Source organism: Tachyglossus aculeatus, chromosome 26 (genome assembly GCF_015852505.1).
Source record: "Tachyglossus aculeatus isolate mTacAcu1 chromosome 26, mTacAcu1.pri, whole genome shotgun sequence".
Taxonomy (NCBI): domain Eukaryota; kingdom Metazoa; phylum Chordata; class Mammalia; order Monotremata; family Tachyglossidae; genus Tachyglossus; species Tachyglossus aculeatus.
In genome coordinates, this window is record NC_052091.1 from 852,027 (window position 1) to 877,372 (window position 25,346).

General features: G+C 54.5%; 2 protein-coding genes across 2 annotated transcripts; both read right to left on the minus strand.

Annotated features, from left to right (window-relative positions):
* Positions 1–1,330: 1,330 nt before the first annotated feature.
* On the minus strand, positions 1,331–11,647 carry OPA3 (outer mitochondrial membrane lipid metabolism regulator OPA3). The gene is made up of 2 exons (XM_038767301.1): positions 11,330–11,647; positions 1,331–2,073 (listed from the first exon to the last, which is right to left on the minus strand). Exons 1-2 carry the CDS (start codon positions 11,469–11,471, stop codon positions 1,694–1,696), a joined length of 522 nt encoding a protein of 173 aa, XP_038623229.1. The 5' UTR covers positions 11,472–11,647; the 3' UTR covers positions 1,331–1,693.
* A 3,427-nt stretch (positions 11,648–15,074) lies between these two features.
* GPR4 (G protein-coupled receptor 4) lies at positions 15,075–16,160 on the minus strand. Its single transcript, XM_038767634.1, has one exon. The coding sequence runs from the start codon at positions 16,158–16,160 to the stop codon at positions 15,075–15,077; it is 1,086 nt and encodes a 361-aa protein (XP_038623562.1).
* Between the last annotated feature and the right edge of the window lie 9,186 nt (positions 16,161–25,346).

The window sequence follows — 25,346 nt, forward strand, 5'->3', positions numbered from 1 at the left end:
ATGTTTGGTTTTGTTCTGTCTACCCCTTTTAGACTGTGAGCACACTGTTGGGTAGGGACTGTCTCTATAAGTTGCCAACTTGTACTTCCCAAGCGCTTAGTACAGTGCTCTGCACACAGTAAGCGCTCAATAAATATGATTGATTGATTGAGTGCAGTAGAGAGGATAGTGTTCAGCATGTCAATTTGTGTCACAACCTGGCTGGGCCTCAGTTTCCTCATGTGTAAAATGGGGGTGAAATACCAGTTCTCTCTTCCGCTTAGACCGTGAATCCCGTGTGGGTGGGGACTGTGTCCAACCTGATCGTCTTGTATCTGTTAGTGCTTGGCGCGTAGTACGGGCTTCACAAATAAAGATGCTATTTGTGAAGCGTTTACTGTGTCAAGCACTGTACTAAACACAGATTACAAGATAATCTGGTCGGATATAGTCCCTGTCCCACATGGGGCTCACAGTCTAAGTACCAGGGAGAACAGGTATTGTATTCCCACTCTACCAAAGAGGGAACTGAGGCACAAAGAAGTGACTTGCCCAAGGTCACATGACAGGGAAATAGCAGAGGCGGGTCTGGAACCTAGGTCTTCTGACTCTTAGGTCTCGGCTCCACTAGACCAAAATGCTTCCCTCCAGTTGTTACACAACGATTTTTAAAAATTATTTTTTAGGGTATTTGTTAAGCCCTTACTATGTGCCAGGCACTGTTCTAAGTGCTGAGGTAAATACGAGCTAATCGGGCACAGTCCACGTCCCACATGGGACTCATAGCCCTAATCCCCATTTTCCAGATGAAGTAACTGAGGCTCAGAGAAGTGAAGTGACTTGCTCTAGGCCACCCAGCAGACAAGACTAAGGACTGTCTCTATATGTTGCCAATTTGTACTTCCCAAGCGCTTAGTACAGTGCTCTGCACACAGTAAGCGCTCAATAAATACGATTGATGATGATGATGACTAGGACCTAGGACTTTCCGACTCTCAGGCCCGTGCTCTATCCTCTAGGCCACGCTGCTTCTCTACTCCGCTCGATAACGCTTCTTCAGTAGACTTAGAACAGTGCTTTGCACATAGTAAGCGCTTAATAAATGCCATTAAAAAAAAATAAGTGGAGGCAGCTGGTGAAGACAACTTGCAAAGAAACAGCCATGGAGTGAATTCAACTGAAACCTGCTGGGTCGGCTTCCTGGTTTATTATCCCCCTGGGCCCGACAGTCATCATCAATCGTATTTATTGAGCGCTTACTCTGTGCAGAGCACTGTACTATAGTGTACTTAGCACTGTAGACAGTCACCTGCTCTTTGCCCCCCTCCCAAAAAGGCAACAGCAACAGAGGCCCTTTGGGCAGTTCCTTTAATCGGGAAATATTTACAGACTAGAAAAATAAGCCAAGGCCCCGTTGGGCCTGGCCCAGCCCTCCGACCCCGGGCCCGAGTCCGCCCCGAGTCCCAGCACCAACCGGCTTCGGCCCCCAATACCCCAACGCCGCCCCCCTGCCAAACCGTCCCACTCCCCCAGTGAGGGGCACGGGGGGGCAGGGATGACACACACGGGATGGGGGGCAGAACGGTCCGCTAGACGGGCCGGGGTGGCTCCCCGCGGCCCGTCCCCGCCGGGGGATGACGGAAGGCCACACCCGGAGCCCGAAGGGGAGGGAGTCCCTGGTGGGATGAACCCCCCACCACCCCCCCCGCGGCCCCTATTTTTTGGGGCAGGCGGTGAGGGCTTCCAGCTGCGCCTGGAGGCACCGCACCTGTCCGGTCAGAGTGTCCACGGTGCCCAGCTGCCGGCTGATCTCGCGCAGCTGGGCCTGCAGGGCCTCCACGGTCAGGGCCAGCTCGCCCACCTCCTGGTGCAAGGAGGCCATGGTGCCGCTCTGCTCCTCCTCCTTGCGCCGCGTGTTGCCGGCCTGGCGCGAGTACTCGAACAGCAGGCAGGCTCCCCCGACGCCGAAGATGATGGCCTCGCCCAGCAGCTCCGCGCCCAGCTCCGCCGCCGCCTCCTCGTTCAGGGGCTTGATGGCCGAGCCGCGGAACCCCATGATGCGCATCTTGGTCCTCATCTCCACCCAGTGGTACACTGTTGGGGCGGGAGGGGAGGAGGGCAAGCCAGGGTCACCATGGCAACAAAAAGGGTGGGGGGGCTCTCCATCCTGGTACACTGTTGGGGCGGGAGGGGAGGAGGGCAAGCCAGGGTCACCGTGGCAACAAGGGGGGTAGGGGGGCTCTCCATCCTCCTCCCTCCCCTCTCTTCTCCAGCACCCTGCCCCCCCCCACCAAAACATCTACCCCTGGAAGTCATCCCGGAGCTGTTTTTTTAATACACTAATAATAATAATGGAATTTGTTAAGCGCTTAGCGAGGCTTAGTGGAAAGAGCCCGGGCGTGGGTTCTCATCCCGGCTCCGCCACTTGTCAGCTGTGTGACTTTGGGCAAGCCGCTTCAATCAATCAATCAATCAATCGTATTTATTGAGCGCTTACTATGTGCAGAGCACTGTACTAAGCGCTTGGGAAGTACAAATTGGCATCACATAGAGACAGTCCCTACCCAACAGTGGGCTCACAGTCTAAAAGGGGGAGACAGAGAACAGAACCAAACATACCAACAAAATAAGTAGGATAGAAATGTACAAGTAAAATAAATAAATAAATAAATAAATAGAGTAATAAATATGTACAACCATATATACATATATACAGGTGCTGTGGGGAAGGGAAGGAGGTAAGACAGGGGGATGGAGAGGGGGACGAGGGGGAGAGGAAAGAAGGGGTTCAGTCTGGGAAGGCCTCCTGGAGGAGGTGAGCTCTCAGCAGGGCCTTGAAGGGAGGAAGAGAGCTAGCTTGGCGGACGGCAGCTTCACTTCTCTGTGCCCCAGTTACCTCATCTGTAAAATGGGGATTAAGACTGTGAGCCCCCCGTGGGACAACCTGATCACCTTGTAACCTCCCCAGTGCTTAGAACAGTGCTTTGCATATAGTAAGCACTTAATAAATGCCATCACTATTATTATTATTATTATTATTAAAAAGGGGATTAGGACCATAAGCCCCAAGTGGGGCAACCTGATTACCTTGTACCTACCCCAGTGCTTAGAACAGTGCTTGGCATATAGTAAGTGCTTAACAAATACCATCATTACTATTATATTATTATTATTATTATTGCTATTATATGCCAAATACTTTTCTAGGCACTGGGATACAGACAGGGTAATCAGGTTAAACAGTCCCTGTCCCACATGGGGATCAGTCTTCATGTATTTATTAATCAATCAATGATATTTATTATTGAGTGCCTACTATGTGTAGAGCACTGTCCTAAGCGCTGGGCACCTGTGTAACAGTAATAATAATAATAATAATAATAATGTTGGTATTTGTTAAGCGCTTACTATATGCAAAGCACTGTTCTAAGCACTGGGGGGAACACAAGGAGATGAGGTTGTCCCATGTGGGGCTCACAGTCTTAATCCCCATTTTACAGATGAGGGAACTGAGGCACAGAGAAGTGAAGTGACTTGCCCAACATCACACAGCAGACATAATAACTGTGTCATTTAAGCACTCCCAATGTGACACGCATTATTCTACACACTGGACTACATACAGATTTGTCAGGTTGGACATAGTCCCTGTCCCGCACGGGGCTCACGGTTTTAATCCCCGTTTTACAGATGAGGGAACTGAGGCTCAGAGAAGTGAAGTGACTTGCCTAAGGTTACAGAGCAGGCAAGTTGCACGGCCGGGATTAGAACCCATGACCTCCTAACTCCCAGGCCCATGCTCTAGCCACTACACCACGCTGCTTCTCCCATCTCAGTGGAGTCCACCACCGTCCCCACTGTCCTCACTGTCCTCACCATCCTATGGGCCACCCTCCACTCAATCAATCAATCAATCAATCAGTCGTATTTATTGAGCGCTTACTATGTGCAGAGCACTGTACTAAGCGCTTGGGAAGTACAAATTGGCAACATATAGAGACAGTCCCTACCCAACAGTGGGCTCAGAGTCTAAAAGGGGGAGACAGAGAACAAAACCAAACATACTAACAAAATAAAATAAAGAATAGATATGTACAAATAAAATAAATAAATAGAGTAAAAAATATGTACAAACATATATACATATATACAGGTGCTGTGGGGAAGGGAAGGAGGTAAGATGGGGGGGATGGAGAGGGGGACGAGGGGGAGAGGAAGGAAGGGGCTCAGTCTGGGAAGGCCTCCTGGAGGAGGTGAGCTCTCAGCAGGGCCTGCTCTCAGCAGCACTCCTCCCTCTCCCTCTGTCTCACCTTCAGCCTGTCACCGGGGTGTCTCTTCCACAACTTTTCCCGGCTCTGCCCCTTCCTCCCCATCCGCGTGGCCGCCACGCTGCTCCAGGCCCTTGTCCTATCCCGGTTCAACTAGGCCATCGGCCTCCTCGCCGACCTCCCTGCCTCCAGCCTAGACTTCACTCTCCTGCCAGGATCATTTTCCAAAACCATCATTCTGTGGACTTCTGTCCATTTCCCCTCGAACTCCTACAACACCCCATCAGCTCCTGACCCTACCCCACTTGGCCCCCTTGTTCGCTTACACCATTTCCCCCTGCCAGGAATTCCCATTCCCATCAATCATTTAATCAATGGGTGATATCTACTGAGCACCTCCTGACAGGGGAGCGCTGTACTGAGCACTTTGGAGAGCACAACCGAAGCAAGACACATAAAAATAATAATAATTATGGGATTTGTTAAGCACTTACTCTGTGCCAAGAACTGTTCTAAGCACTGGAGTAGATATAAGGTAATCAGGTTGTCTCACGTGGGGCTCTTAATCCCCATTTCACAGATGAAGTAACGGAGGCACAAAGAAAGTAAGTGGCTTGACAGCCGAAAAGTGGTGGAGTTGGGATTAGAACCCATGTCCTCTGACTCTCAAGCCTGTGCTCTTTCCACTAAGCCATGCTGCTTCTCACGTCTCCTGCCCTCCAGGAGTTTACAATCTAGTGGGGGGAGACGGACAGACAGAAATCATCATCATCAATCGTATTTATTGAGCGCTTACTATGTGCAGAGCACTGTACTAAGCGCTTGGGAAGTACAAATTGGCCACATATAGAGACAGTCCCTACCCAACAGTGGGCTCACAGTCTACTTCCAAATAGTAGGAGCAGGGGGAAGAACAAGAATATAACAGGACAAAGGTAAACAAATCAGGCAAAAATAGGTAAATAACCGAATGAATGCTCAAATGTGAACATACATGCTGAGGAAAGGGACAGGTGTGGAAGTGCTTTAGGTGACTATTGGGGTTTTTTTAATGGTGTTTGTGAAGCGCTTACTATGTAACAAACACTGTTCTACGCAATGAAGTAGGTCCAAGTTAATCAGGTCGGACACACTCCCTCTCCCAAATGGGGCTCACAGTCTAAATAGAAGAGAGAACAGGTATCCCCATTTTACAGATAAGCAAACGGAGGCACGGGGAAGTTAAGTGACTTGTCCAAGTTCACACGGCAAGCAACTTGCAGAGCAGGATTAGAATCCCGGTCCTTCTGACATGTAGGCCCGTGCTCTCTCCACTAAGCCACAGTGCTCTTCATTGTGCCTCATTCGCGTCTCTCTTGCAGGAAACTCTCGTTCAAACCTTCCCTCCATCCGAAAGACCAGCTCGCCTCATCTTCAAAGTCTTCCCGAAGTCGTGGCTCCTCCAGCCAATTAATCTCTCATCTCCCCACCTTCTTCCCCCTATCAGCCCTGGCGCACCGCGTTAAACGCTGAAGGACTCACACCCCGGAAGCGCTCAAGTACACACCTTATTGCCTCTACGACTTCCTCCTTTCTGGAATTTCAGCTTCCACCTCCCTGGCTAGATTGTAAGGTCCTTGAAGGCAGGGATTGGGTCACCAAACTCGACGGGACTCGCCCAAGTGCTTAGTACAGGACCCTGCCCAGAGTAAGTGCGTAATAAATACGATTGATTGCTCGGGGGGGAGGGGAGTTAAGCGTGGAGAGCTTCCTGGAGAAGGAAGGAAGATGGGGAGAGCTATGGTCCGGCAGACTGGGTGGGCGATGGGAGTGTCAGAGGCTGATGAGAGCGGGTGCTGCAGTTTGGGGAGCGATGGGGGAGGAGAACCGATGGATGAAAAGCAGTGTAGCATAGTGGATACAGTCTGGACCCGGGAGTCAGAAGGTCACGGGTTCTAATTCTGCCTCTGCCACTGTCTGCTGGGTGACCCTGGGCAAGTCACTTCACTTCTCTGGGCCTCAGTTACCTCCTCTGTCAAATGGGGATTGAAACTGGGAGCCCCCGTGGGGACAGGGACTGTGTCCAACTCAATCTGCTTGTACCCACCCGAACATCTAGTATAGTGCCTGGCGCAGAGTAAGCGCTTAATAAATACCATCCTTATTATTATGAGTCCAGCCCTCCTGGTGCCCGGTTGGCTGCACCATCCAGCTCCCAGGGAACTGGGGGTGGGAAGCGACTGTGGGGAATGGGAAGACCAAGAGCTCCCACCCCACCCCCCCAACCCCACCTACTCTCCTCATCTTCAATGGTCCCCAAAACCTCCTCCCAGAAGTCTTCCCCGATTGGCTCCTAATAATAATAATAATAATAATAATAATAATAATGGCATTTATTAAGCGCTTACTATGTGCAAAGCACTGTTCTAAGCGCTGGGGAGGTTACAAGGGGATCAGGTTGTCCCACGGGGGGCTCACAGTCTTATTCCGCATTTTACAGATGAGGTAACTGAGGCCCAGAGAAGTTAAGTGACTTGCCCCAAGTCACCCAGCTGACAATTGGCAGAGCCGGGATTTGAACCCATGACCTCTGACTCCGAAGCCCGTGCTCTTTTCCACTGAGCCACGCTGCTTCCTACTTCCCCAGACTCGTTCACTCCATCGGCCCCCTTCAGCACTTCTTCCTCCTGTTATTATTTGCCTTCTCAGCTTCCTCCTGTCACTTGCTACGTCTCCATTTGTTAACCACTCGGGCCTGCCTCCCTCCCCCTTTAGACTGTAAGCCCCTTGAGGGATGGGCTTAGGGCTTCGACCTCCACCGTACTGTCAATCAATCAACAATGCATGGATTGAGCACCCCTTGAGTGCACGGCACTGAACTGAGCACTTAAGAGAGTCTGACAAGACTAGTAGACATGATCCCTACCCTCAAGGAAGTTACAGTCCCCAGGCCAAGCGTTTAATACTGTGCTCCCCACGCAACCCAGTCGCCCCTAAATATAATTGGAGGTGACAGTGCCCTGGAGCCTGGATTAGAACCCATGACCTTCTGGCTCCCAGGCACAGGCTCTATCCACTATACCATGCTGCTTCTCATACAACGGTTCTATTTATTTTAATTGTACATATCTATTCTATTTATTTTATTTTATTTTGTTAGTATGTTTGGTTTTTTTCTCTGTCTCCCCCTTTTAGACTGTGAGCCCACTGTTGGGTAGGGACTGTCTCTATATGTTGCCAACTTGGACTTCCCAAGCGCTTAGTACAGTGCTCTGCACACAGTAAGCGCTCAATAAATACGATTGATTGATTGATTGCCAACTGACCAGGCAGCCCCTCTCTGCCGGTCACCCTGAGTCAGTCAATAGTATTTATTGAGTGCTTTGAGTGTGCTGAGCACTGTACTAAATGCTCGGGAGAGCACAGTGAATACATGAGAAGCAGCATAGCCCAGTGGAGAGAGCACAAACCTGGGACTCAGAAGGTCACGGGTTCTAATCCCGGCTCCGCTACTTGTCGGCTGTGTGACCTGGGGCAAGTCACTTCACTTCTCTGGGCCTCATCTGTAAAATGGAGATTAAGAGCGTGAGCTACAGTCCCTTCTAGACTGGGAGCCCACTGTTGGGTAGGGACCGTCTCCATATGTTGCCAACTTGTACTTCCCAAGCGCTTAGTACAGTGCTCTGCATACAGTAAGCGCTCAATACATACGATTGAATGAATGACAGGGATTGGGTCCAACCTGATTACCTTGTATCTACCCCGGTGCTTAAAACAGTGTCTGGCACACAGTAAGTGCTTAACACATATCATAATTATTAATAATTATTATTACAATGCAAGAATGTAGCAGACACATTCCCAGCCTACAACATAACAAGCAGGCGCCCGACATTGTTGGGGGATGCACATAGGAATTGCTTTGCCAATTTGTACTTCCCAAGCGCTTAGTACAGTGCTCTGCACATAGTAAGCGCTCAATAAATACGATTGATGATAGGAAGTGTCTGTTGGGAGGGGGTCCTTTCCATTCCCTGAGAGGTTCCCGGAGGGCAGCGAGGGACCCAGAGAGGGAGGGGCAAGCGTGAGGAGGCAGAGGTGGCCCAGGGGCCTAGCTGGCCCCCTGACCCCTCCTGGAGCCCAGTGGATGGGAGAGATAAGGAACCTGAAGGCTTATCCTGAGGCGATGGGCTGCTCTGGACACCGCACACTGGAGACACTTCAGCCCGTCTGCGCCCTCCAATCAATCAATCAATCAGGAGAAACAGCACGGCTTAGTGGAAAGAGCCCGGGGCCTCGGAGTCAGGAGACCTGGGTTCTAATCCCGGCTCCGCCACTTAACTGCTGTGTGACTTCGGGCAAGCGGCTTCACTTCTCTGGGCCTCGGTTCCCTCCTGCGCAAAATGGGCATTCAATACCTGTGCTCCCTCCTCCTAAAATGTGGGACCTATCTAATATCTACCCCAGTGCTTAGTACAGTGCTTGGCATATAGCGCTTAACAAATGCCACAATTATTCGGCCCACGTCATCCCCCGGGCCTGGAATGGCCTCCCTCTGCCCATCCGCCAAGCTCGCTCTCTTCCTCCCTTCAAGGCCCTACTGAGAGCTCACCTCCTCCAGGAGGCCTTCCCAGACTGAGCCCCTTCCTTCCTCTCCCCCTCATCCCCCTCTCCATCCCCCCATCTTACCTCCTTCCCTTACCCACAACACCTGTATATATGTACATATGTTTCTACATATTTATTACTCTATTTATTTTACTTGTACATATCTATTCTATTTATTTTATTTTGTTACTATGTTTGGTTTTGTCTCCCCCTTTTAGACTGTTAGCCCACTGTTGGGTAGGGACTGGTCTCTATATGTTCCCAATTTGCACTTCCCAAGCGCTTAGTCCAGTGCTCTGCACACAGTAAGCGCTCAATAAATACGATTGATGATGATGATAATTATTATTACTATTATTATCATTATTAATCAATCATATTTATAAAAGTCTTAGTGTATGCACAACACTGTACTAAGCACCTGGGGGAGTACAATAGAACAGAGCTGGCAGACATATTCTGTGCCCATAACGAGTTTACAAGGAATTTGGTCCTCACAACTCCCCTCGAGCACTTACGTCCGTCTCTTTATACCCTTTTTGCTTCCTCTTCCCTGAAATGTATTTTAGGGTCTGTATGAAGGTCTCTCTCCCCCTTTAGGCTGTAAGATTATTATGGGCGGGGAACGTGTCTGCTAATTCTGTCGCACTGCACTCTCCCAAGCACTTAATACAGTGCTCTGCACACAGTAAGCACTCAATAAATGTCACTGATTACTTGCCTCCCATCAGGCTGTAAGCTACTTAAGGACAGGGGACACTGTATGTTCCCACAAGAAGCAGTGTGGCCTAATGGCTAGAGCCCGGGCCTGGGAATCAGAAGGACCTGGGTTCCAATCCCAGCTCTGCCACTTGTCTGCTGTGTGACCTTGGGCAAGTCCCCTCACTTTTCTTGTGCCTCACTTCCCTCATCTGAAAAATGGGGATTAAGACCGTGAGCTCCGCGTGGGACATGAACTGTGTCCAACTTGATTAACTTACATCTACCCCCGCGCTTAGTACGGTGCCAGGCACTCAGTAAGCGCTTAACAGAGACCCTAAAAAAGCGCCTGGAGCAACGTTCGGCACACAGTAGCGCTCTCAATAAAGGCTAAGAAATGAGACCTGTGGAGTAACAGTTGGTTTCTCTCAGCCATGGCCCCTCGCCGACGGACCCCACGCATAGTGGCTCAGTGGAAAGAGCCCGGGCTTGGGAGTCAGGGGTCGTGGGTTCTAATCCCGGCTCTGCCACTTGTCTGCTGTGTGACCTTGGGCAAGTCACTTAACTTCTCCATGCCTCAATTACCTCATCTGGAAAATGGGGATTAAGACTGTGAGCCCCACGTGGGACAACCTGATCACCTTGCATCCCCCCAGTGCTTAGAACAGTGCTTTGCACATTGTAAGCGCTTAACAAATATATATGTACATATGTTTGTACGTATTTATTACTCTATTTTATTTGTACATATTTATTCTATTTATTTTATTTTGTTAATATGTTTTGCTTTGTTCTCTGTCTCCCCCTTCTAGACTGTGAGCCCGCTGTTGGGTGGGGACCGTCTCTATACGTTGCCAACTTGTACTTCCCAAGCGCTTAGTACAGTGCTCTGCACACAGTAAGCGCTTAATAAATACGATTGAATGAATGAATGAGCAAATGCCATTATTGTTATGGCCTCAGGCCCCTAAAGGGGAGATCTCAAAGCGTCCAAGGGCCACTACTCGGGAAGGGGGAGAAGCGGCGACCCATTAGAGCCGGGTGGTGGGATGTCCGCAGGCCGGGCTCCCCCTCTGCCCTCTTTAACTAGGGACTTGTACTTTCTTTTACTATTATTTTACTTTATTTATTATTATTATTATTATTTATGTATTATTATTATGTATTATTATATATTATGTATTATTATATTTATTGTTATTTATTTATTTATTATTTTACTTGTCCATATCTATTCTATTTTATTTTGTTAGTATGTTTTGTTTTGTTCTCTGTCTCCCCCTCTTAGACTGTGAGCCCACTGTTGGGTAGGGACTGTCTCTATATGTTGCCAACTTGAACTTCCCAAGCGCTTAGTACAGTGCTCTGCACACAGTAAGCGCTCAATAAATACGATTGATTGATTGACTGATTGATTGATTGATTGATTTAACGCCCCTCGGGGCTCCTGCCTTCGGTCCCCCTCCCCGGCCCCTCAATGTCAAACCGCGCTCCCGCAACGAGCTGTCCCCATTGGCCCCCGCGCCTGTCCATCACCCCCACGCCTCCTCTCCGATTGGCGGACGAGGCCCACAGAGCCCGCCCCCCTCCACGCCTTATCCCGACGCCATTGGCCCCCGCCTGTAGCCGGTCCTCCCCCCCAACCCCGCCCCCCCCACCCTGCTGCGATTCTATTGGCTGGCCGCGAGGATCCCTCCGACGGCCATTGGACGGATCAGACGCCCACCCGGGGACCCCGGCGGGAGGAACCATCGCTGAGCCTACGGCGGGGGTGTACGGCGCCGGAAGAAACTCACGCTGAGCGGGCGGAAGGCAGATGTAGGTCTTGAAGAACTGGCTCCTGCGGGCCCCGGCCTTGATCCGGTTGGCCAGCGGTTTACTGAGCTGCCGTACCCCCAGGTACAGCAGCTTCGCCATGGGGAAGGCGCCCACCACCATCTTGGCGTACGCAACACGCACGCCCGGCACGTCGTGAATATGCAGTGCCGTCGCATGCAGAAGCTAGGAGGCGCGGGCGGGACGTCCGGACGTCTGCGCTGCGCGCGCACCCGCCAGCGCCATCCCGCCCCCCCGCCGGGGTGTGCTGCGTGCGCGATGACGTCACGGGTCACGTAACGACGCAGTTAACGTCATGAATATGCAAAACGGTGGAAGGCGTCAGGCTCCCGGAGATCCTTATATGAAGTGAATAATTATTCATCTACTGAATAATTAATTAATAATGGCTCTTCTCCAGGGATCGACCTTATGCGTCTCGTCTCCTTTTACGGTGGCATCACGATCTGTGATGTGACATTAATAATAATGTTGGTACTTGTTAAGCGCTTACTATGTGCCAAACACTGTTCTAAGCGCTGGGGTAGATACAAGGTAATTAGATTGTCCCACGTGGGGCTCGCAGTCTTCATCCCCATTTTACAGATGACGGAACTGAGGCCCAGAGAAGTGAAGGGACTTGCCCAAGGTCACACAGCTGGCAAGTGGCGGAGCCGGGATTTGAACCCATGACCTCTGGCTCTGAAGCCCGTGCTCTTTCCACTGAGTCACGCTGCTTCCCCTTAAGCGCTTAGTACAGTGCTCTGCACACAGTAAGCGCTCAATAAATACGATTGATTGATCCATCGCAGCCTCAGTTTCCCCGCCGAAAGGGACCGTGTCACTCTGCCCAACCACCAGCCTTACCCGCCTCAACCCTACCCTTCACCTCAGCCTGCCCCCCATCCTGTCCCCCCTCTGGACTGTAATAATAATAATAATAATAATAATAATAATGATGGTATTTGTTAAGCGCTTACTATGTGCCAAGCACCGTTCTAAGCGCTGAGGGGAATACAAGATGATCAGGTTGCCCCACGTGGGGCTCACAGTCTTAATCCCCATTTTACGGATGAGGTAACTGAGGCACACGGAAGTGAAGTGACTTGCCCATAGTCACACAGCTGACAAACGGCAGAGTCGGGATTAGAACCCATGGCCACTGACTCCCAAGCCCGTGCTCTTTTCATTGAGCCATGCTGTAAACTCGTTGTGGGCAGGGAATGCCTGTTGTATAATAATAATAATAGTGGCATTTGTTAAGGGCTTACTATGTGCAAAGCACTGTTCTAAGCGCTGGGGAGATACAAGGTGATCAGGTTGTCCCGCGTGGTGCTCACTGTCATCATCCCCATTTTACAGATGAGGTAACTGAGGCTCAGAAGTTAAGCGACTTGCCCAAGGTCACACAGCTGACATGTGGCGGAGCCGGGATTCGAACCCACGACCTCTGACTCCAAAGCCCGTGCTCTGTACACTGAACCACGCTGCTTCTCTTGCATCCTCCCAAGCACTTAGTACAGTGCACGCTCACAGTAAGCGCTCAGTAAATACTGAGTGATGATGATGGTATTTCTTAAGCGCTTATTATGTGCCAGGCACTGTACTAAGCGTTGGGGTGGATACCAGCAAATAGGGGTGCACAGTCCCTGTCCCAGGCGGGGCTCACAGTCTCAATTCCCATTTTACAGATGAGGTAACCGAAGCACAGAGAAGTGAAATAATAATAATAATGATGGCATTTGTTAAGCGCCTACTATGTGCAAAGCACTGTTCTAAGCGCTCACGTTGTCCCACGTGGGGCTCACAGTCTTAATCCCGATTTTACGGATGAGGTGACAGGGTCAGAGACGTTAAGTGAGTTGCCCAGGGTCACACAGCAGACACGTGGGGGAGCTGGGATTAGAACCCACAACTTCTGACTCCCAAGCCCGCGCTCTTTCCACCGAGCCACGCCGCTTCTCTGACTCCCCCCGTGTCACACAGCAGACAAGGGGCAGAGCCGGGATTAAAACCCATGACCTTCTGACTCCATTAGGCCATGAATTACCTTGCCCTTTTTTTTTTTAATGGTATTCGTCAAATGCCAGGCACTGTCCCAAGCGCTGGAATAGATACAAGAATCATCAGGCTGAATACGGTCCCTGTCCCTCATCGGGCTCACAGTCTTCATCCCCATTTTACAGATGAGGTAACTGAGGTCCAGAGAGGTGAAGCGACTTGCCCAGGATCACACAGCAGACACTCCCAGGCCCGTGCTCTTTCCACCTGGCCACACTGCTTCCCATATCTTCTCCCTATTCCCCCTCCCTCTCCAGCCTGATCCTGCTCCTGACATTCCCAGGGAACTGAGATGAGGGGGGATTGCTGGGGTGACGACCTCAGAGGGAACTGTCAATCAATCAATCGTATTTATTGAGCGCTTACTGTGTGCAGAGCACTGTACTAAGCGCTTGGGAAGTACAAGTTGACAGTCCCTACTCGGAAGGGGAGGGAGGGGATGGGGGCGTCTGTTCTAGTCTGGGACGATCAGTCCGGGATGGAGGGAGAGGAGAGCTCGTTGCGGGCAGGATATGTGTCTGTTGTATTGCATTTTCCCAAGCGCTTAGTCCAGTGCTCTGCACACAGTAAGCGCTCAATAAATATGACTGAATGAATGAATAAATGAATGATTCGTCTTGGCCCGGTGGTGGAGCGGGAGGTGCTTGTCCCAGTCAGGAAAATGGGGGAGCCTGTCCGAGCGAGGGAATCAGTCCCCGAAGGCTTGGAAAAGGGCTTTTACCGACCCGGTGGGGAAGAGAGGGGTCCTGTCCCCGGGTGGGGAAGGACGGAGTCTGTCCCGGTGGGGAGGGGGAGGCGCTTGTCCCTGTCTGGAAAGTTGGGGAACCCGTCCCGGTGTGCGGAGAAGGCGACAATCTGTCCGGGAAGGGGACGGGGAAGGGCTTTTAGCGATCTGTGAGCCCACTGTTGGGTAGGGACTGTCTCTATATGTTGCCAATTCGTATCATCATCATCATCAATCGTATTTATTGAGCGCTTACTATGTGCAGAGCACTGTACTAAGCGCTTGGGAAGTATAAATTGGCAACATATAGAGACAGTCCCTGCCCAACACTGGGCTCACAGTCTAAAAGGGGGAGACAGAGAACAAAACCAAACATACCAACAAAATTCGTACTTCCCAAGTGCTTAGTACAGTGCTCTGCACACAGTTAAGCGCTCAATAAATACGATTGATGGATTGATCCGGTGGGGAAATAGGGAGAGGACGGGGCGGGGTGAGAATGTCATGTCCCAGTGTGGGGAGGGGGCTCGGGAATCCGTCCTGCGGGGGAGATGGGGGGGGAGACTGGGGAGAAGGGGGAGGGTCTCGCCGGCCCAGACTGGAGTTTCACCCTTCCCAGCTGGGAGGCCATCAGAACGGCAGGGGGTTCGGCCGAGCCGGTCCGGGGGCGTGTGAACCGGCCCGGGAGGGCAGGACAGGACAGGACGGGGCGGGCCGGCCGGATCTTCTGTCCCAGTCCGGGGGAAGGAGATGCCGGGAGGGAACCCGGACCCCGTCTGGAGTTGCTGGGTGGGAAACCACACGAACTTCAAGGGAATTGGGCCCTCGACCAGGGGACATCTCAGCTCCTCCTTCTCCTCTTCTCCCCCTCGTCTTCTGCTCCCGCTCCTCCTCCACCATGGTCCCCAAGACTATTTACAGGGCAGGGGCCTCCCCGGGCGTCACGGGCCGGGCGCCAGCGGGCCGAGCTGCACCTGGTCCCCGCGCGGACCCCCGGGCCGGCCGCGACCCCCGGGCCCCGGGCCGGCCCCGGCCCGCTTGGCGGCCAGCGGGGTCTCCAGCGAGAGGGAGGCGTTGGCCATCTCCCGCGGCTTGGCGCTGGCCAGGAAGCGCAGGACGCTGGCCAGGGCCTTGGCCACGTCGCCCCGGGCGCCCTCGTTCACGAAGCAGTAGAGGATGGGGTCGGCCACGCAGTTGAGGCTGGTGAAGGCCAGCGCGCTGTGGTAGGCCCCGAAGACGCGCTCCTCGAAGCCGCAGTCGCACGGGCGGCCCAGGTAGGCCGCGCTGCGCGACAGCAGGATGGCGTGGTAGGGCGCGAAGCAGGCCAGCACGATGGCGATGAGGCTGAGCGCCAGCCGCTTGATCTTGGCCTTCTCCTGGCTCTCGGTGGACACGCTGGCCCGCACGGCCCGCAGGATGCCCTGGTAGGAGCAGAGCATCAGGGCCCAGGGCGCCAGGAAGCCGGCGAAGATGCGGTAGAGGTTCAGCCAGGCCACCCAGCGCTCCATGGGGAACTTCTCGAAGCAGAAGGTGTGGTTGTAGCGGTCGTGGAAGAGCTCGGCGTGGAAGAGCGGGGCCGAGTTGGCGCCGAGCTCCACGGCCCAGACCCCGGCGCTGACCGCCACGGCCGTCTTGACGCGGCGCACGCGGGCGAAGCGCAGCGGGTGGGCCACGGCCAGGTAGCGGTCCACGGAGATGCAGCACAGGAAGGCGATGCTGATGTAGATGTTGGTGTAGAAGACGAAGCCGAACAGCTTGCAGCTGCCCGGCCCGTGGACCCAGTTGTCCCGGTGCAGGAAGTAGTCCACCCAGAGCGGCAGCGTGGCGATGTACAGCAGGTCGGCCACGCTGAGGTTCATCAGGTACACGCCCAGCTCGTTGCGCTGCCTCACCTGCTGGTAGGCCGCCCACAGGGCCAGGCAGTTGGCCGGCAGGCCCATGGCCATGACCACGATGTACAGCGAGGGCGGGAACAGGTGGTCGATCTTCGAGTCCACGCGGCAGCTGTCGAGCGTGCCGTTGCACATCGCGGCCCCCCGCCCGCCGCCCCCGCCGCCGGCCCCGCTTCAGAGAGCCGGGGGGCTCCGCCGGCCGGGGGGGCGAGGGGCCCGAGAGGGGGCCCGGGCGGCGGGGAGCCATCCGCCTCCCCCTCCCTCCGGGGGCCCCCCCTCCGCCCCCGGACGGACACGTTCACAGCGGCATAGGGGAGTTGGGGGGGGACTCGCCGGGCGCGGGGAAACTGAGGCCGGGAGCCGGGGGGAGGAGAGGGACCTGCCGAGACGCCCAACGGGGAAGATCAGGTGCCGGGGCCCGTCCTGCGGGAAGAGAGAGAAGACGGGGTGAGACGGGGGCGGGGGAGAGAGGGACGGGAAGGGGCTCGCATCCCAACGGCCACGAGACCCCGGAGACCCAGCCGGTGGGGGAGAGGGGCTGGCTACCTGTATATATGTTTGTACATATTTATTACTCTTTTTATTTATTTATTTATTTTACTTGTACATATCTATTCTATTTATTTTATTTTGTTAGCACGTTTGGTTTTGTTCTCTGTCTCCCCCCCCTCTTAGACTGTGAGCCCACTGTTGGGTAGGGACCGTCTCTAGATGTTGCCAATTTGTACTTCCCAAGCGCTTAGTACAGTGCTCTGCACATAGTAAGCACTCAATAAATACGATTGATGATGATGGTGGTGGGAGGGTGTGTCTCCGTGTGAGGGAGTGACTGCGAATGTGCCTGTGTGGGCGCGCGTCCTATTTATTGAGCGCTACTGTAAGAAGAAGAATAATGACGGCGGTGTTTGTTGAGCGCTCACGACGTGACAGGCACCCTACCAAGCGCTGGGGCGGATACGAGCAAATCGGGCTGGGCACGGTCCCTGGCTCGCACGGGGCTCACGGCCTTAATCCCCACTTTACAGAGGAGGTAACTGAGGCACGGAGAAGTGGAGTGACCTGCCCAAGGTCACCCAGCAGACAGGTGGCGGAGCCGGGATTAGAAGCCACGACCTTTGGGCTCCCATGCCCGTGCTCTACCCACTGTACCATGCAGAGCGCTGTACTAAGCGCTTGTGTGAGAGTGTATGACAGTGTGAAAGTGTGTCTGTATTTGATGGAGGGGGGTGGTCCTGGTGGGCCGCCATCCTATGGTTTCCCCAACGTCCCGGTGTCGCTGACCGAAGGCCATGGGGAGGTTACTCCATAGTCTAATGTGATGTAAGAAGCGCTTGGTACAGTGCTCTGCACACTGTAAGCGCTCAATAAATACGATTGACGATGATGATGTAAGAAGCAGCGTGGCTTAGGGGAACGAGCCCGGGCTTGGGCTTGGGAGTCAGAGGTCGTGGGTTCAAATCCCGGCTCCGCCACTTGTCAGCTGTGTGACTTTGGGCAAGCCACTTAGCTTCTCTGTGCCTCAGTTGCCTCATCTGTAAAATGGGGATTAAGACTGTGAGCCCCCCGTGGGATAACCTGATCACCTTGTAACCTCCCCAGCGCTTAGAACAGTGCTTTGCACATAGTAAGCGCTTAATGCCATTATTATTATTATTATCATTATTATTACCCCAGCGCTTAGAACGGTGCTTGGTACATAGTAAGCGCTTAAAAAATGCCATTATGATGATGATGATGATGATGATATTTGTTAAGCGATTACTATGTGCCATCTAAGCACTGGGGAGGGGGGGATACAAGGTGACCAGGTTGTCCCACATGGAGCTCACCGTCTTAATCCCCATTTTACAGATGAGGTAACTGAGGCACAGAGAAGTTAAGGAGCTAAATCCCCAACTCTCGCAGGGGATGGGGTCGCGGCCCGGTGTGGGCGAGGGCGAGGGCGGAGGGGGCAGGGCTGGCGGGGCTGGTCCCCGCAGCCGGCAACCGCCGCCCACCGCGCGCCGCACAATAATAATAATAATGGCATTTATTAAGCGCTTACTATGTGCAAAGCACTGTACTAAGCGCTGGGGAGATTACAAGGAGATCAGGTTGTCCCACGGGGGGGCTCACAGTCTTAATCCCCATTTTACAGATGAGGGAACTGAGGCCCAGAGAAGTGAAGTGACTTGTCCCAAGTCACACAGCTGACAGTTGGCGGAGCCGGGATTCGAACCCATGACCCCTGACTCCAAAGTCCGGGCTCTTTCCACTGAGCCACGCTGCTTCTTCTCTAAGCTGCACAACTGTCAGAGCCACAGGCCGGCCGGTCCTTCCGCCGCCCCGCTATGGCCGGGAGGAAGGCTGGGAGGGCCAGCCTCACTTTCCCCACCGCCGCCCGGGTCCCCTCACCCCTCCCTGAAGCCCTCCAGGTTACCAGCATGGCCTAGTGGTAAGAGTACGGGCTTCGGAATCAGAGGAGGACATGGGTTAATAATAATAATAATAATGGCATTTATTAAGCGCTTACTACGTGCAAAGCACTGTTCTAAGCGCTGGGGAGGTTACAAGGTCATCAGGTTGTCCCACGGGGGGCTCACAGTCTTCATCCCCTTTTTACAGATGAGGTAACTGAGGCCCAGAGAATCAATCAGTCAATCGTATTTATTGAGCGCTTACTGTGTGCAGAGCACTGTACTAAGCGCTTGGGAAGTACAAGTTGGCAACACAGAGAGATGGTCCCTACCCAACAGTGGGCTCACAGTCTAGAAGTGGGCTCACAGTCTAGAAGAAGTAAAGTGACTTGCCCAAAGTCACACAGCTGACAAGTGGTGGGGCCGGGATTTGAACCCATGACCTCTGACTCCCAAGCCCGGGCTCTTTCCACTGAGCCACGCTGGGTTCTAATCGCGGTTTCACCACCTGCTGCTGTGTAACCTTGGGCAAGCCCCTTAACTTCTCCTTTCCTCAGTTCCCTCACCTGTAAAATGGGGATTCAGACTGTGAGCCCCACAGGGGACCACCTTGCATCTACCCCAGCGCTTAGAACGGTGCTGCGCACGTAGTAAGCGCTTATCAAAAACCATCGTTATAATGATTAATTATTACCACCGAGATGGGGTGGTGGTTTGGCTTGCCCTCCTCCCCTTCCTGACCACGGGCCACGTCAGTTTCGAAGGCGCGTGGAGGGAAGGATCTCCAAGCGCCGAATGAGATGGGGTCCGGGGCTGGGCCCCTCCGGGTTGCGGAGAAGAGGGGAAGCCCGGGGGTGGGGTGGGGAGCCCCGCTGAGGGGACTCTCATCATCATCATCATCATCATCAATCGTATTTATTGAGCGCTTACTGTGTGCAGAGCACTGTACTAAGTGCTTGGGAAGTCCAAGTTGGCAACCTAGAGAGACAGTCCCTACCCAACAGTGGGCTCACAGTCTACAAGGGGGAGACAGAGAACAAAACCAAACATACTAACAAAATAAAATAAATAGAATAGATATGGACAAGTAAAATAAATAGAGTAAGAAATCTGTACAAACATATATACATATATACAGGTGCTGTGGGGAAGGGAAGGAGGTCCCCGTTTCCCAGCCCCAGCCTGGCTGGAGGATATCCGTCTCCTACAGTCCGTTTCCGCCGGGGTCGGGGCGGGGGGTGAGGAAACGTCTGTGGGGAAGGGAGGCGGCACAGTCTGCTCGCCTCTCTGCCCCTTGGGAGAATAGGGCGCTTAGTACAGTGCTCTGCACATAGTAAGCGCTCAATAAATACGATTGATGATGATGATGATGAGGAGCAGTCCCGGCACACAAAAATCCGAGGGGGAGGAGGAGAGGAAGGGGTAGGGGGCCCAAAAACCTAACCCCTAGATCTCCATCTCCCCCACCCCCGCTGAACCCCAACCTTACCCAAAGGGCCCACCCAGGGTCGCCCAATGTGCATCCCTCTGCTGCCCGCCCCCTTCTCGGCCGGGAGGAAGGAGGAGGTAAAAGGATGGGGAGAGAACAATCATGATGATGATGGCGTTTGTTAAGCGCTTACTATGGGCCAAGCACTGTTCTAAGCGCTGGGGAGGATACAAGGTGATCAGGTTGTCCCACGTGGGGCTCACAGTCGTCACCCCCATTTTACAGATGAGGTAACTGAGGCACAGAGAAGTTAAGTGACTTGCCCAGTTGGAGAAGGGGGTTGGGAGGAGTTGGGGGGGCGGGTGTCCCCAGGTGAGGGTCCATTGCGGGTTGGGGGCCTTGGGCCGAGATCCTTGTCCGAGCCACGAGGCCTGGCAAGGGGGGAGATGGGGAGGAGAAGGGAGGGGCAGGAGAAGGGGTCCGAAGGCCTCACTGGAGCCGCCTCTACTGCTCCCGTGAGATAAAGCGCTCACGTCTAGAGCCCGGGCTGGCCCCCGCTCCCACCCCCAGTCCCAGGCCCGGCCCCCCGGAATCTACCCCTGGCCCTGCCCCCCCCCGCCCCAACCCACTCCGCCCAGAGACCAATCCAGAGAGACTGTGAGCCCACTGGTGGGTAGGGACCGTCTCTATATGTTGCCAAATTGGACTTCCCAAGCGCCTAGTCCAGTGCTCTGCACACAGTAAGCGCTCAATAAATACGATTGATTGATTGATCGGTCACCAAGGACCGGGCACTGCTGCTCCGTGTGGGTCCCCCCGCAGGCCCTGCCCCCTCCGGAGGGGCCAGCGTCGGTACTCCGTCACCTTCCCCCCCCCAACACACACCCCCCCCCCCGGCCACCCCCCGAGCCCCGGAACCTTTGCTCCGTGCTCCCCGTCTTCTGAGCGCCCCCCGCCCCCAGCTTCCCCGGGGACCCAGCCGTCTGCTGTCTGCCGTCTGCGCATTCAGCCGCCGAAATCGGATCAGGCTGAGTGCCGGCTCGCTGCCCACCTGGCCCTCGGGCAGATGGGGGCCTCCTGGGGCCTCCTGGGTGCCCCCCCCCTCCACTCCCCAAGTACCAGTTCCGCTTCCCGCCCCCGTCTCCTGGTGTTCCGCTCCGGCCTCGCCCCCCGTGGTCCCCGTCCTTGTGCCTTCCCGGGCAGGGGCTCCCGGGCCCCACCGGAGCCTAACCCGCCACCTCCTTCGACGTCTGGCCCTCCTTCGGGCGGTGATGCCACTCCTGCACCATCCTACCGCTGCCCCACCCGCACTCCGACCTGTCCTTGCCCAAGGCCCTGGTTTGCCCCTGTTCCCGGCCCTGCCCCGATGGGACCAGCTGTTCCCTCCAGGAGGCCTTCCCAGACTGAGCCCCTTCCTTCCTCTCCCCCTCGCCCCCCTCTCCATCCCCCCCATCTTACCTCCTTCCCTTCCCCACAGCACCTGTATATATGTTTGTACATATCTATTACTCTATTTTACTTGTACATATCTATTCTATTTATTTTATTTTGTTAGTATGTTTGGTTTTGTTGTCTGTCTCCCCCTTTTAGACTGTGAGCCCACCGTTGGGTAGGGACTGTCTCTCTATGTTGCCAACTTGGACTTCCCAAGCGCTTAAGTACAGTGCTCTGCACACAGTAAGTGCTCAATAAATACGATTGATGATTGATGATGATGATGTCTCCCCCTTTTAGACTGTGAGCCCACTGTTGGGTAGGGACTGTCTCTAGATGTTGCCAATTTGTACTTCCCAAGCGCTTAGTACAGTGCTCTGCACACAGTAAGCGCTCAATAAATACGATTGATGATTGATGATGATGATGTCTCCCCCTTTTAGACCGTGAGCCCACCCGTTGGGTAGGGACTGTCTCTCTATGTTGCCAACTTGTACTTCCCAAGCGCTTAAGTACAGTGCTCTGCACACAGTAAGCGCTCAATAAATACGATTGATTGATTGATTGATTCCCTGGGGACTTGAGGCCCAGGGACTGCGGGAATTTGGATTTGCCCTCCGCGTTTCCGAGCGGATCCGGGCGAAGAGGGGTTCGGGGGGGTAAGGGACGGGGAAATGGAGGGAAGGAAGGAGGGGAGGAGTCAGGGGCTAGGAAGCAGCGTGGCTCAGTGGAAAGAGCACGGGCTTTGGAGTCAGTGGTCGTGGGTTCCAATCCCGGCTCTGCCAAGTGTCAGCTGTGTGACCTTGGGCAAGTCACTTAACTTCTCTGGGCCTCAGTTCCCTCATCTGTAAAATGGGGGTTGACTGTGAGCCCCCCGTGGGACAACCTGATCACCTTGTAACCACCCCCCCAGCGCTTAGAACGGTGCTTTGCACATAGTAAGCGCTTAATAAATGCCATCATCATTATTATTATTATTAGGATGTCTCGAGCCCCCGAGACTCAGCCCAGCGAAGGGGCAGGGCTACAGGGCCCGCGGCGGGGAGGCCCCCGAGGCCATGGGGACAGGAGCCGGATCAGAGGCAGCTACCGGGAGCCGGGCGTGCGGAGGGGGCTTCGGACCTGCCCTTTCCGTGCCCCCAGTTGCCCCCCACCCCCGATTCTTTCTGCTCCCGGGGCAGATGGAGGCCCAGGTCAGCATCCGAGGGCGTTGACCCCTCATTGTCCACGTCCAGCGCCGCCCCAGCCCCCCTCCACCCCCAATCTCTCGGCCGGCCGCGCTTCGATTACACTCAATCTGCCCCCCGGGTGTCAGGCCGTCCCCCTCCCCACACAAAGCGAAATCGCCTTCCTGAGAAGAGTTGGGGGCGGAGGAGACCGAGACGGGGTAGAAGTCCACTTCCCCCAGCCCCCAACCAATAATAATAGTAATGATAATAATAACAATAATGGTACTTGTTAAGCGCTTACTATGTGCCAGACACTTTTCTGATCGTTGGGGTCGTTACAAGGTACTCAGTCAATCAATCGTATTTATTGAGCTCTTACTGTGTGCAGAGCACTGTACTAAGCGCTTGGGAAGTACAAGTACAAGTAACTGACATTTAAAATGCCAATTAAATCCATTTTTTCACCTTGCACTACTTCTACAGAAAATCCCTGATTTTCTGATTTCTAGTCAGACTACATAATGCTATTTTATATAGAATTCAATATATTTACACACACACACACACATACATAGGTAACTATGTCTTCTCAACTACGGAACATAGAAATCAAACTCATTTCACTATCAAGTCTGCGTGCACAGAGCGTATATGACCAGGCTACTGAGGATTTCAGGTTGGACACAGTCCCTGTCCCACAGAGGGCTCACAGCCTTAGTCCCCATTTTACAGATGAGGTAACTGAGGCCCGGAGAAGTGAAGTGACTTGCCCAAGGTCACACAGCAGGCATGTGGCGGAGCCGGGATTAGAAACCCATGACCTTCTGACTTCTGGGCCCCGTGCTCTACCCACTAGACTGTGAGACTAGACTGAGCGCTTGTGTGGCTCAGTGGAAAGAGCACGGGCTTTGGAGTCGGAGGTCGTGGGTTCGAATCCCGTCTCTGCCAATTGTCAGCTGTGTGACTTTGGGCAAGTCACTTCACTTCTCTGGGCCTCAGTTCCCTCATCTGTAAAATGGGGATGAAGACTGTGAGCCCCTCATGGGACAACCAGATTACCTTGTATCTACCCCAGCGCTTAGAACAGCGCTTTGCACATAGTAAGCTTTTAACAAATACCAACATTATTATTAAGCGCTTAGTACAGTGCTCTGCACACAGTAAGCGCTCAATAAATGATTGATGATGAGACTAGACTTTCTAGACTGTGAGCCCACTGTTGGGTAGGGACCGTCTCTATATGCTGCCTGCTTGTACTTCCCAAGCGCTTAGTACAGTGCTCTGCACGCAGTAAGCGCTCAATAAATACGATTGATTGATTGATCCGCTAAACCACAATGCTTACACGTTCTGGGCCCCCCAGCTGACAAAAACGAGTTCCAGAGAGGGGGTAGCACTTTTGTTCGGTCGATCCCACCCCCCACCCCTTCCGCAGGGCCTACCCCCTAAATCTCTCCTCTCCAAGCGTATTTTTCGACTGTGAGCCCACTGTTGGGTAGGGACTGTCTCTCTATGTTGCCAATTTGTACTTCCCAAGCGCTTAGTCCAGTGCTCTGCACATAGTAAGCGCTCAATAAATACGATTGATGATGATGATTCCGACCCCAGTTCCCACCCACAACGCTCCTGGATGTGACTCTTCTCACGGGGGCAGAGCGGGGACCCGGGGACGGAGAGATGCAGAATTGGAGAGGCAGAGGGACCCGGAGACCTGGAGACAGAGGTGGCAGGACACAGAAATCGGCGGCAACCGGGGACAGGGACCCCCGACAGAGGGAGGGGGAAAGAGGGAGGGGGAGAGCCGGCCTGGGGAAGGGGGACCGGAGGGGGACCGAAGTAGGGGCCGGAGAGCAACGGCCCGAGGCGGCGTCTCACCTGGGCGAGACGGACAGACAGCCGGGCGGGCGGCTGGACGGGCGGCCCAGAGGGGCGGGCCGGGCCGGGACGGCTCCGTTCATCCCCGGGGCCGGGGCCGGGGCCGGGACGGCGGAGGCTTCTCCCGCTTCGTCCCCTCTCGAACCGGGTCCCAGCCGCCCACACTGAACCTGCGCCGCTCCGGCCCCGCCCCCGCACGGACAGGACACTCCCCCGCACGACCAGGACACGCCTCGTGTCCGGACAGGCCACGCCCCATGTCCAGACAGGCCACGCCTTATGTCCAGACAGGCCACGCCCCATGTCCAGACAGGCCACTCCCCCGCACGACCAGGCCACGCCTCGTGTCCAGACAGGCCACGCCCCCGCACGACCAGGCCACGCCCCATGTCCGGACAGGCCACGCCCCCGCACGACCAGGCTACGCCTCGTGTCCAGACAGGCCACGGCCCCTCACGACCAGGCCACGCCTCATGTCCAGACAGGCCATTCCCCCGCACGACCAGGCCACGCCCCGTGTCCAGACAGGCCACGCCCCCGCACGACCAGGCCACGCCCCGTGTCCAGACAGGCCACGCCCCCGCACGACCAGGTCACGCCTCGTGTCCAGACAGGCCACGTCCCATGTCCAGACAGGCCACTCCCCCGCACGACCAGGCCACGCCTCATGTCCGGACAGGCCACTCCCCCTCACGACCAGGCCACGCCTCATGTCCAGACAGGCCACGCCCCATGTCCAGACAGGCCACGGCCCCTCACGACCAGCCCACGCCCCATGTCCAGACAGGCCATTCCCCCGCACGACCAGGCCACGCCTCATGTCCAGACAGGCCACGCCCCCATACGACCAGGCCACGCTTCGTGTCCAGACAGGCCACGCCCCCGCACGACCAGGCCACGCCTCATGTCCAGACAGGCCACGCCTCATGTCCGGACAGGCCACGCCCCCGCACGACCAGGCCACGCCTCATGTCCAGACAGGCCACGCCCCCGTACGACCAGGCCACGCCTCATGTCC